Source organism: Prinia subflava, chromosome 18 (genome assembly GCF_021018805.1).
Source record: "Prinia subflava isolate CZ2003 ecotype Zambia chromosome 18, Cam_Psub_1.2, whole genome shotgun sequence".
NCBI lineage: Eukaryota > Metazoa > Chordata > Aves > Passeriformes > Cisticolidae > Prinia > Prinia subflava.
The window spans coordinates 3,075,177-3,088,154 of record NC_086264.1 but is presented as its reverse complement, the minus strand read 5'-3'; the positions used below and the strand labels follow the sequence as shown (position 1 = coordinate 3,088,154).

Here is a 12,978-nt window from a genome sequence, read left to right as displayed (position 1 = left end):
CTTGAGAGTTTAAAGGTGAGAGAAGAGTCAGTCATGGCATATCATAAAGTGTAGGTGAGCACACTGAAAATTACTTAGAGTTGTAATGGAAATGGGGAAGACTTTTGAACATTGTGATGTAGTGCTTTCATCATTCTTACTTTTTTCTAATTATTACTGGGAAAAAAAAAACAAGGGCGGAAGAAACCAGCAAGTGCAAAGGTCTGCTTAAATGAGACTCTTTAGAATTGAATTTATAGTCCATTGTGGCTTGTATTTGCTGTACTACAGTACAGCACTGTACCATGCCGAGTATAGTTCAACAAGTAATCTTTAGGTTAAAAATGCTAAGTATGTGGCGATCACATGATCTCCAGGTGTTAATTGCTAAACTCAGCATATTAAAAACCATATTTAAATGTTCTTAGTCACCATTAAAGTCTACTTTTCTAACAGATTTTGTTTACCTTCTGTTGAATTATAACTAGCACAGAGTATGAGAAAAGTAATCTGTTAGTATCCGACGTTTTAGGCTCCTCGAGTACCAGTGCAGGCGCTGCCCATGGTCGTCCCACCCCAGGAGCCTGACAAACCCCCTGCTAATGTCGCCACAACCCTTCCCATCAGAAATAAAGGTCAGTCGTAGTTCTGGAGCTTATTTTCTAAATATCCTTCCTAGGTAGAAGATAGAGGCTGGCACTTGCAGCAGAGTAGTTCCTATGAAGAGTGTTTATGGATTCAGTCAAGGAAACGGCAATATTTTTTTTAAATTTTTTTTTAAATTTTTATTTTTTTAAGGATTTGCTTATCCAACAAGTATCAGTCATCTAAAACTGTAATCATAAAACGTCAAGAAATCTGCCTAAGTAAATGTGTTAAAATCTCTAGTCTGACACACTGAACTAATGCAAAATGTTACCCAGAAGTCTATAGATACTGGAAAATGGAAGTTGCAGAACCCATGTTAATCTCCACATCATAGTTGATTTGATAACTTGTGGTGTTTCCCTAGGGTAATAGTCTGGGAGTGGGTTTGACTAATTGGATTGAAGGCGGAATTTCTTGTGCAGTAAAATCTTTAGTCTGATGTGGCTCAGGTTCTCCTAGGACTAAATTTGCATCTATTTTGCTCTTGCCATTTTGATGCCTAATGCTTTCTGTACTTCAGAATTCTCTTCAAAAAACAATTTTTATCAAGCATCAGAAGTAGCAAATACAGGCGTGCATGTCCTAAAATTAATCCTGTGTGTACACTTGTATTGTTCTGGAGATACAGCGAGGATGGCTGGAAGAAACTGGGCACCTCCACTGCCCCAGATCCTGAGTTTTGATTTGCCTTTCGCCCTTCAAAATTAACCGATTGTTGCTTCTCCACCTGGTATGGCAGAGCATGTCAGCTGTGTTACTGGGGACTTCTGCGTAAAAGACCAGTTGGATTAGTCCATCGCTTGTTCTTACAGGAAGGCTGAAATACTTGCCTTGCCTGGGCAGAGAGCTGAGTTTTGACACAGGCAAAATCATGTCTACTATGGATAAAACGTAGTGGCCAAAGACACCCTGTTAGATCCTGCTAAATCTAAATGACTATCCTGGGTTCTGGCACTCTTTGTCACCTGAGCAAAGCTGGATACCTGGAGCAAAAGGATGCCTAGTTCTAGAAAGCGTAGCACTTCTTAAAATGTACCAGCACTACTTAAAATGTACTTAAAAGTCTGTTCCAAAAGCAGTGGCCTAGTCCCAGTGCTAAAGATGTTTTTGTATCCCTTGGGCTGCACTTTCAGGGCTGTAAGCATATGTTTATGTCCCAACACCATTCCAGATGCAAAACGCCGAGTAAAGAGACAGCATATCCTTGCTTTTTGTTCCCAGTTTTCTTGTAGCAGCACTCGGTAACCAGTGGCTCGAGATAATCACTTCCTTTGGCAAAAGCATAACGATTGCTGGAGTAGACCTGTCACCATAGCACAGGAATATGTGGGATGCATGTGCAGTAGTGTGTCCTGTTAAATTGCAATCCGACTGCTGGGTACAAATTGGCAGGTGTTCTTGGAGGGCCTTCGGGACACGCTGACCTTCCGTGGGTGCTGTGCCCTGGTGCGTAGCCGGCCATGCAGCAGCCCAGCAGTAGCTCTGTAATGAGGATGCCATTCGTATGCACTTCCATTGGTTCTGAGGGGGTTTCTTTTTCACACAGCTGCTTCTAAACAAAAGTCCAGCAGTCATTTGCCAACAAACAACCAGGATGTACAGGGTTACATCACCAATCAGTCTCCAGAGAGCATTGTAGAAGAGGCTCAGGGCAAGTTGACAGAGCTGGAGCAGAGGATAAAAGAAGCCATAGAGAAGAACGCTCAGCTGCAGTCCCTGGAATTGGCACACGCTGACCAGCTCACCAAAGAGAAGATTGAGGAGCTGAACAAAACGAGAGAGGAACAAATTCAGAAGAAACAAAAGATTTTGGAGGAACTGCAGAAAGTGGAGCGAGAGTTACAGCTGAAAACTCAGCAGCAGCTAAAAAAGCAATATCTAGAAGTAAAAGCGCAAAGAATTCAGCTCCAGCAGCAGCAGCAGCAACAGTCTTGCCAGCATCTGGGACTACTGACTCCTGTTGGGGTAGGAGAACAACTCTCAGAGGGAGACTATGCACGATTGCAGCAAGTGGACCCCATCTTGCTTAAAGATGATCCTCAGCAAGCTGCTGCGCAGACGGGTTTTGCACCAATTCAGCCTCTGGCCATGCCACAAGCTTTGCCTCTGGCAGCAGGTTCCTTACCTCCAGGGTCCATCGCAAATCTTACAGAACTGCAAGGTGTTATAGTTGGACAGCCAGTGCTGGGCCAAGCACAACTAGCAGGGCTGGGGCAAGGAATACTGACAGAAACACAGCAAGGGTTAATGGTAGCCAGCCCTGCTCAGACGCTCAATGACACGCTGGATGACATCATGGCAGGTGGGTTTACATTGTTATGAGCAGGTATAATATTTGCTTCACCAGTTGAGGGTATGTCCACTTCTTTTTATATATGTATGTGTGTGTGTGTGTGTGTGTGTTTGTGTATTCCCACGAGCTCTACAGCAAGCACCACTCACCCTCTGATCCCTGTCTTGAGGAGTTGGGAAAACTAGCTTTTAACTTTTCAATTCGCAGGGTGAGCTAACCAGTGCCTGTTGGTCAGGTTGGTATGGTGGAGTGACGCTTTTAACTCATCATAGTTTGGGGAGGGATGTATTATAGTTCATGTGGTAGTTCTGTTTTGGCCTGATCTTAGCTCAAGAATAGCACCATGATGATACTGGGTAGTACTTTGGACTAGCTGAGAGCTGACTTGCAGTAGGCTGAGCAACTGCAGCACCATAACTAGCCTGTAAAGTGTGAGGGAGCTGTGAGTTTATCTTCGGAATAAGAGCTGCTCCAGTTGGCCTCCTGTAGTCTACTTATTTGGAGCTTTTACTTCTGTTTGGGGAAAAAAAGGCAGTAATCCTATGACTTTGAAACATCTACTCATGAAAATGGCTGCCAGCAGAAAACATGTTTAGCCTTACCAAATTCTTGTCATCGCTTCGGAGAATTCTTTACCCAGTGACATGAATGCTCTGAGGCCTTAAGCAGTAAAATAGAAGAATGAAGCAGGTTTTAAGTGTGAGTTGCCACTGTTTTAGTTTACACCTCACTCATTTTCCATGCTAAAACAGTCACATTGAAATACTCCTTGGCTGAACACAGATGAACTGGTAGGATATAGTCTTTAAAAAATGTCACTTGATGAAAAAGTACCAAGATGTTCTTGGTTAAGCTGATGCACTGTCATTTGTAGAAATGCTGTCTATCTGAACAGCTTCGTGAAGCTGTTAGGATGAGAGATGTGTGCCAGAGGGAAGGCAGGTCTCCAAGAAGGTGTTAGCCTGGAGTGGTCCTGCATGCACTGCATGAGTTGGAGTACAGTAGTAGTAGCGAGTCAGTGGAAGGAATGGTAAAAGATTAAAACTACCAGGTGGTGATTTGGTCAAGTATTTGGAACACCACTCTTGAAATGAGACGCCTGATGAGTGACCTTGTGTCCGGGCAAAGCTTCGTTAAAGATGATGAAATTTTTTTGCTGGAAATCTTGTATTAGAATTGAAGTATAGACGTAAAGATTGGAAGTGGATAAAAATACAAATGTATGCATGAACAAGTAGATAAAACAACACATATCATGCACTAACAGTAAAGATTCCTCTTGTGGAACTGCTGGGGCACAGGACAACATGAATTTAAATGCTGGGATGATTGTAGTTCTTGGTAACTTATAAAGAATCTGTGCAATGCACTTGAGTTGTGTTTAAATATAAGTTAAACCTGGAGTTAGGATATTTGGGACATGTGCTTAGCTGCATGTCACATCTTGAGAAGGTGCCATTTCAGGTCACCTTCCACATACTCAAATGCCTATGCGTGCCTTTTTGGGCAGTCAGCTATTTCCAGTGTGAATTTAAGTGAGTGTTTTGGTTCTGCTCAGCCCCAGTTGTTAGTACGTGAGTGCACACATGCTGTTGAGAAGGAAGTCTGAATTCATTTATGGTCAAATGCCTGATTATAGGGTTTTAAGCAAGAACAGACACAGGCCTGAGTATAGAACTTCAGTGCCAGCCTGTAATGAGTCCACAAATCACAGTTTAATGTGGAGCTGAAATGGGCTCAGTGTAACACAGAACATTTAAGTAGCAGCTAAATATTTGATAAGTAACTCCATGTACTGCTTTAAGAGAGGCTTCTAGAGGATTCTTATGGATTTAAATTCATGTTTCTGAGATGCCTTGAGTTTAGTTCCATTGCAGAGCTGTGTTTACAACACCAGTTACAGAAACAAAGCTTCACCTTGAATGTGCAAACTTGATTTAAAGTGCATCCCTGTACTTAATTATTTGATGACAATGAATAAATATTCATTGTAATAATACTTCATTTTTTTACCTTTGTGCTCCTTTATGGTCCTGCTGGAATTGAGGACATGTGAAAGGCTTGCTATTGAGCTTTAGATGTTGGGCAAGTGAGGCTCATAAAAACAAGTATTTCTTAGGGTTAGCTATGTCAATCTTGTATGAAAACATTGCATCTAGTAAGTGGTGTGTTAAAGATCTCAAGAGAAAAACCATCTTGATTTTTATAGCAAGCTTTTCATAAAGTAGAAACTATTCCAAGGATTATGTCCAGTCACAGAGCTTCTCAAAGAACTTCAAGAATCTTGAAGCACTTGATAACATGCATTCCTGGAAGCTACCTAGTGGGTTGAGTCAGTTCGAAATGCAGCTGTCTGAATTAATATGTGAGAAGGAGTCTGCCTTGGCTGTAAGCTTTTCACAGAGCCTCAATACTGAAAAAAATAACGTAGAGTGCCAGCATCCAGGAAAATCAGGTTGTGTCCCACTGGGGACCTGAGCAGGAGCTGGTTTCATGGGGGACTGACCTGCCTTAAGGCGGCCTTGCACACTCTTAACTAATAACCACTGAGACTGCAGGTGTGGAACTGTTCTCAGGCTTATCCATGGAGCCCTTCTTGCACAGCAGCAACCCTGTGTTTGTGTTGGAATTCACAACATAACTTGGGCTGTTACAGTCCGAGGCATGTTCTGCATCTCAGGTGCTGTATAGTGATTTAATCCTGTGTGGCAGGAACATGGCTTGTAATAACTGAGGATACTACAGAGAAATTTGGGGCAGAGAAAGAACTGATGTGGAACAAGCCTGTAGAGTTGGCTTGAAACTAGTTGGAAAAAGCTGAGATGTCTCATACACTTCTTGTAAAGTACTGTAATGTGGAACAGTTTTTATCTGTCTGCTGTTGACATTACAGGGCACAAGAAATCCGTGCATAAGACCAATGCTGTGCCCACAGCAGGATGGCACTTGTGAGACATGTGACACCCACGTGAAGAGAAGTGGGATTGCAAGGGTGAAAGCCAAGGGCATGTAGTGCTGGTGAGGCCAGTGGGCAGGCATGGGGAGGAGGTAGCTGCTCTGAGGGTGTCTTCTCTTCATTTAAGCTCAGAGAGAGTTGAGGTATAGCCAGAAGAAAATCAAGGTAATGAGCAGTGCTGTTCAAGATATCAGTAAGCACAAAACTGATTGTCTGATACCCCAGCAAATGTCCGAGACCTGAACTGAAGTACTCAAATGGTGCTTGGCGATGTCTTCCAACTGAGACTCTTGATTTAGATATAGGTGGTCCTGTAGCAAGTCATGTATATACTAAAATATTCCAGGGGTGACCTAACTTTGAAGACTTGGTGTCCTAGGCATGAAATAATGATGTTTCCATGGTGAAGTACAGACTTTAGTTCACTTTGCCACTAGTCCATTAGAGTCGGACAAGGAGCAGAGTGCAAAGATAAATACTTGACTGTCAGTATGTTTAGTGTGTAGAATCAACCTAGTTGGTTACTCTTCTCAGTGCTCAAGACTGCTGTGAAAACCTTTTGGGTTATTGAAAACTTGGAATATTTTAGTTCGGGCGCTGTAAAAATTCTGTTCATCACCCTTGACATGTTTATTACAAATTTGAACTCCAGACAGGTGATGTTGAAATACAATCAAAGTAATTACTCATAAAAATGAATATTGTGTCTTAGTGAATTGTGCTGTAGGTATATGAACTAAATTTGTGAATTATTGCTGAAGCACACGTTTTTCTTGTTTGGGTTTGTTTGGTTTTTTAGTATTTGGGGAGAGGGGTGATTGGGGTTTTATTTGTTTGGTTTTTTCTCCCCTCACTGCAAATGTAAAAAGTACACTTCACCTGAACTGAGACTTTCTTAACTAACTTAATTAACTAACTTAATTAACTTAACTGAAAATGTACTAATGCCTCCTGTAATAGAGAGGATGCTTCCCAGTCCCCATTTTGGGACCTGAGCAAGAAATTGTCAGAAACTGTTTAAAACATAGGTGATTTTTTTGACCTTATGTCAAAACATTTTGGCATATTCTCAGTATGTTAATTTTAATCCACACCTAGTGTAATTTGTGAGATAAATTTTCAAAAGGCACTCAAAGGTATAGATCAAGGGAGTTTGAATTTGGAAGTCTGACTTTTAAATATAAGGTTAATGACATTTTCTGTTTTAGAAGCTGCGGGTTCTTCTCCTGGTACCATTTTTTAGCTTCTTTGCTGGGATTTTGTGTAGGAGATCCAGAAATTAAATTAGTTATGGGTGTGAAATATAGCTGCTTTGCAGAGGTGGGAGCACACAGCTGGGCTTGTTAGGATACAGGTTTTATGGCATCAACTGGGAAACTGTTTAATTTTGCAGTTTAAAGTGCTTCTGTCAACTGGACAGAAATGTGTGGTGCTTCACTTTCTCCTTTGCTGTTACACCTGAGAAACAGCTGGAGAAACACTGGAGAAGTGACAGGGAAAAAAAAACATTGAGTTCTTCTGAGGAAAAGTAGGAAAATGTTTTTTTACCCAAAGGCTGCTTTAGACTCAAGTTTGCTCTGTACTTCTAAACAACCCATGTATAGAATGAAGTTCAGGGAGTGTGGCAGTTGGTGCTATCTGTGTCATGTCCATACACTGTTCACTTTAAGTGGTTACCTTTTCTTACCTAACACTTTGACCAAACTCTCTGCAACCTGCTGTTCCACTTCTCTGGTTTCAGCAAATTCTGCCATGTGAGCATCCTGCCCTGTTGCTTTTTTGTTGCATTTATGGGGCGGGGGGTGAAGGCTGGACAGATTTCCACATGAAAACATTTAAATTGTTCTAAGAAAAATTGCATAGATATCCCTTGGTTGGACTTGTTCTGCAGCCCTGCTTCCAGAGGTATGGAACTCTAGGTCCAAATAATAGCTGATTTGTTGTAGCAAAGATCTTTAGGTTTAAAAAACAAAACAAAAAACCCCAAAAAACAACCTCCCAAAACTTGTGGTGGGCTTTTAAAAAACATGTCAATCTGGTACTCCTTCTTTGATTGAATACAGTAAATCTTTTTCATAGTTCAAATTCTAAGAGTTAAAGATTCAAAGGTTGGGCTCCATGTCTGGAATACGTATATCTGTGGAAAACAACAGGTTTTTAAGGAGTTCCATCTGTCTCTGGGAGTTCATGCCACTGTCCCTTTACTGTCAAATTACACTTGGAAAGTGTTTTGCTTTGACTAAGTGTGGTTCTTCTGTCCAACAGCAGTGAGTGGAAGAGCATCTGCAATGTCAAACACTCCTACCCACAGCATTGCAACCTCAGTGTCCCAACCTCAGACGCCCACTCCGAGTCCCATCATTTCTCCTTCAGCCATGCTGCCCATCTACCCTGCTATAGACATCGATGCCCAGGTGAGCCTGCCACTCTCACAGAGGCACAAAGCTGTTTCTTCCTGCATCCTGAATAATGCAGTGGTGGCAAACAGCTCTGTTGTATAATGGATTGGGGTCTGGGGACTGAATTTGCTGCCTTTAGAAAGCCAGAACAACACGCCCGAGAGTCGCAACCCACTTTCCTCTGTGCACTTGCCGAACAAAAAAAGGTCTCTGAATGAGTAAACACTTGTATTTCTTATTCCTTTGTTGTCAGTGTGATTATGAGGAACAGTAGAGTTGTCTAGTGACAGAAATTAAATGTTTTCTGGCCTCATATCTTAAGACAAAAATAAACCTTAAAGCATTGCACCCTGAGTTTTCGGTTGTGCTTCCAAGTTGTTGGCCAGAGATCACTGATGTATGAAGGTCTTGAAACTTTCATACAATAAATAAATAAATGCTGTGGGATTTTTTTAGCAAGAGAAGATAATTCAAGCTCTCATTTCCACTAAGGGAAAGGTTTTTTTATATTGAAAACAATTGTTAAAAGGGCAACTTTATGCTGACTTCTAGCTAGCTGGCCATCAGCTAAAAGTATAAACATACTAACTGGCATATATCTATGCATAGCTCTGGGATCTACATACCATGACTAAGATTGGGGCAGCACGGGGTAGAGGAAAGACATGAGATGATTGTGGAGAAAAGGAGAGAAACCTCTGAAAAATCAGCCCTTGCTACTTGCTTGTGTCACTTGGCTTGGATTCTGCTGTGATGAAGCCTTTGGCTGAACCAGAGTGCTAAGAGTTAAAGACAGAATTCATACGTTCAGTATACCATCTAAAGGTCACAGTCAAGCAGTGGTAAAGAAGTTAATCTGGTTAGCAGAGCACAGATGAGAGCTCAGTTCTTGAAGAATCACAGTTCTTGTCAGGATTTCTTCTTAAATCTCCCAGCAGAGCTGCCTTGAGAGGTGAAATCCTGTCATGAACTTGCACACAGACGGTAGCTGCCAGGGGGGACATCCATAAACATGCCCTTAGCTTATAGAAGCTTTTTGTTTTGGTATGGGTATAGTTACACTTTGGCTAATGTGCACTATAACAGGGGCTGTACTTGAAAAAGCAAGTATTTATCTTGTGTGTATGTCTGTTTGGTTTAGACTGAAAGTAACCATGACACAGCCTTGACACTGGCTTGTGCTGGTGGCCATGAAGAACTGGTACAAACTCTGCTGGAGAGAGGAGCTAACATTGAACACAGGGACAAGAAAGGTGGGTATCTCACCATGGCAGTGTGAACCTTGTCTGCTTTGGCAGTGTGTCCCACTAAATAAATCCCCAATAAGCCTAGATTTCATGTGAAACCTTTAGGCTTGCTTTTCTGGTGCTTTAAGTCATGTCATATTTTCTATTTCAGGGTTTACTCCTCTTATTTTGGCTGCTACAGCTGGCCACGTGGGTGTTGTGGAAATCTTACTGGATAATGGAGCTGATATTGAAGCCCAGTCTGAGAGAACCAAGGACACTCCCTTGTCTTTGGCTTGTTCAGGAGGGAGGCAAGAGGTGAAGTAAACCTTAAATCTTCAGAAGCAGTATGTGAATGACATATTGTGTCAGTACAGTACAAGAATCTTCCAGAAAAAATAGTCACGTGGAATGTGTGTTTAAAAAAGATGTAAAGAACTTCACATTTTCCAATTTAGACATCACAACGTGTCTCATACAGATTGCTTTTTCTCTCTTAATAACTGGACTGGTGCTGTGCAAGTGGTCCTTGTGAATGCAGTCATTAGTGCCCCATTGTGGGACTTTTACCAGCATAATTAGATGTAGATATGAAAATGAATGTCATGAGTGTTCTTGCTGAGAATCAGGAGGTATACACAAATGGACAAATGGGTTCCATATATGAGCCTTATTGTAGGTCTTTGAGGGATGGGTGGGGTTGGGAAGGAAAAAGCTGGGCTTTGGCCAGCAGAGATAATGTCAGAACACCCTCCTGCCCAAATTTTTGGGTTTGACAGTATATTTGTTCTGTGATTTCATGGGAAAACATTCTGACTGAGAATTGTGCAGGTCTAACCTAAACTTTTTTAATGCTTAAAACCTGAAAGTGAAGCAGATTTAATATTGCACTGGAAGTAACACCATGGATTTTCACCTCAGTGTACACTGGGATTTTAAGTTGCTAGACAGTTGCGTTTCTTGTCAAGTCTCCTGCAGGAGAGAACAAAAAGCAGGAGTACTTTGTACACCATACTGAAACTGAATGTCTGGGTCTGGCAGGCTTTAAAGATGGCTGAAAAAATCATGAGGAGATCTGCTTTTTCTTACACTGCTGTTGAATTTGGTATACTCAAGAGCAGTCATAATCGATTTTTTTTCAAAGAAGTTTTGCAGTGGCTTTGGGAACACAGGTATGGCCTCATCTGGTCATGAAGGCAAGGGGTATAGCGAAGGAACTGATTAAAGTGGCTTTCTTACCACTGACATCTTCCAACAGAATATTTAGGTCTAAAGCATTTGTCTTGGATAGATTCACAAGTTTTGGAGAAAACCAGATGTTATTTGTTGAAACACTGCAGGTGGTGGAGTTGCTGCTAGCTCGAGGGGCAAACAAGGAGCACAGGAATGTGTCTGATTACACACCTTTGAGCCTCGCCGCCTCAGGTGGCTACGTGAACATTATCAAGATTCTGCTGAATGCTGGGGCAGAAATCAATTCCAGGCAAGTTCCCTTTACAGCCCTTATCTCATGTGCTTGGTTGTGAGTTATGTGAGGAAAGTGTGTGTGTTTTCCCTGCATAGTTTTCCCTGTGCATGTGCATTTATGCCATGGTTTTGCACCCATTGGGAGGTAGAAAACAGCTCAGGTCTGAGCCACTGAGGTACAAGGAAATGGCCAAGCACAGGTTATAAGTTGTTACCACACCTCATAAGAGATGCCCTTCAATTTGAAGCAGTCAGAAAGTAACATGCATGGTGTCTCTTAGTAGAAACAGTTGTTCTAAACGATGCTGCTGTAGAGAAGCTTTTGTAGCTTCAGTAGGTCTTGGTATGCAGCTGATTTTTCAGTCTTTCCTGCCTTCATTAGTTTATTATAATCACATTTCTGAAATGACCTTTAAAAGAGTTTTGGTTCTTTCTTCTCTTTCAGAACTGGTAGCAAATTGGGTATTTCTCCCTTGATGCTGGCAGCCATGAATGGGCACACTGCTGCTGTCAAGCTGTTACTGGACATGGGCTCTGATATAAATGCCCAGATCGAGACCAACAGGAATACAGCTCTGACTCTGGCCTGTTTCCAAGGAAGAACAGAGGTGGTCAGCCTGCTGCTTGATAGAAAAGCTAATGTGGAGCATAGAGCCAAGGTAAAGAGCAAACAGCTGGAGGGGGCTCCAGAGAGAGGTGTTTGTAAGTCATTGTGTCTGTTGTTACCTGATTTTCTTGCCTTTCTGCAAGTCATCTTCTCTAGTCCAGTTAACTGAACTGAACCAGATATTGTATAGAAAAAAATGGCTGCATTTAAGGGCTAAGATTTTGGTGGTTGCAAAGTTCATCAAAAAATGTCTTTCTTCAAAAAGGTGTTGATTCATCTTCAGGCACTTACAAGCATAAGGATAGTAATCCATTATGTTTGTAAGTTAAATAAAAACTGTCTCAGGCAAGCCACTCACCCCCTCATTAATGGCTTCCTTCTCCTGCTTGCTTGTCCCAGACTGGTCTCACACCGTTAATGGAAGCAGCTTCTGGGGGATATGCAGAAGTGGGCAGGGTCCTGCTGGACAAAGGTGCAGATGTCAACGCTCCCCCAGTACCTTCATCCAGAGATACAGCTTTAACCATTGCGGCAGACAAAGGGCACTACAAGTTCTGTGAGCTCCTCATTAGCAGGTACGGTGTTTGGAAGTGAGCAGCTTAAAGAAAAATATGACTGTATTTAGGCTTCATTTTCCCAATACACAATAATATTTCCAAATATCCAGTAAAGGAGTAGGAAATGGGAAAGGTTCTGTGTGTCTGTTGACTTTTAGTACATAATTTAATTTTTCCCAAGTACTCATATGAAGTTCTTGGGGTCAGAGTGCCTCCTTTTGCCTAAATGCAGGGTTTTGATGGAATGTGTTTGGTTTTGTAGGGGAGCTCACATCGATGTGCGGAATAAGAAGGGGAATACCCCGCTGTGGCTGGCAGCAAATGGGGGGCATCTTGATGTTGTCCAACTGCTGGTCCAGGCTGGAGCTGATGTGGATGCAGCTGATAACAGGAAAATAACTCCTCTCATGGCAGCCTTCCGAAAGGTAGAATGTGAAACTCAGCTTGGCTCTTAGTTAGGATTGTCTTGCTCATCCCTGCGAAGGTGTTAGAAGTAGAACATACTGACAGGAGCTACATATTTTATAATATGTCAGTTAATTTAAATACTTGGCATTGAATCTTCAGAAACAGATATGTGTGTCACCTGTGTAATACCTGTGTTCAGTTCTAATTACAGTTTGCTTTACAGGCAATGTAGTGAGGCTGGTTCTGGTGTATATGAGGAGTGAAAATTGCAGTGTGTGTCTGTGGATAGAATTGGGGAAAAATAGGATTGGCTCCCTATGCAGAAGAGAATGAGGATTTTGATCAAAAAAATGCAGTTTAGCCTGACTTTAGTCTGACTTTAGTCTACAGATGATTTCTGTTAGTAAGGGAGTGTGGTTGAGCTATTGCAGTACTGGG

The 12,978-nt window shown here is 41.9% G+C and overlaps 1 protein-coding gene across 5 annotated transcripts in view; it reads left to right on the top strand.

Annotated features, from left to right (window-relative positions):
• ANKRD17 (ankyrin repeat domain 17) overlaps positions 1-12,978 on the top strand; it is a 70,252-nt gene that overhangs the window by 46,718 nt on the left and 10,556 nt on the right. For 2 of the 5 annotated variants that reach the window (XM_063415329.1, XM_063415331.1), the window contains exons 14-22: positions 512-614; positions 2,174-2,929; positions 8,142-8,290; positions 9,417-9,528; positions 9,674-9,819; positions 10,842-10,984; positions 11,414-11,627; positions 11,975-12,150; positions 12,395-12,557. In XM_063415329.1, the coding sequence (XP_063271399.1) occupies positions 512-614; positions 2,174-2,929; positions 8,142-8,290; positions 9,417-9,528; positions 9,674-9,819; positions 10,842-10,984; positions 11,414-11,627; positions 11,975-12,150; positions 12,395-12,557 (1,962 nt within the window). The remainder of the gene's footprint in view (positions 1-511; positions 615-2,173; positions 2,930-8,141; positions 8,291-9,416; positions 9,529-9,673; positions 9,820-10,841; positions 10,985-11,413; positions 11,628-11,974; positions 12,151-12,394; positions 12,558-12,978) is intronic. The other 3 variants (XM_063415330.1, XM_063415333.1, XM_063415332.1) reach the window with 3 other exon arrangements.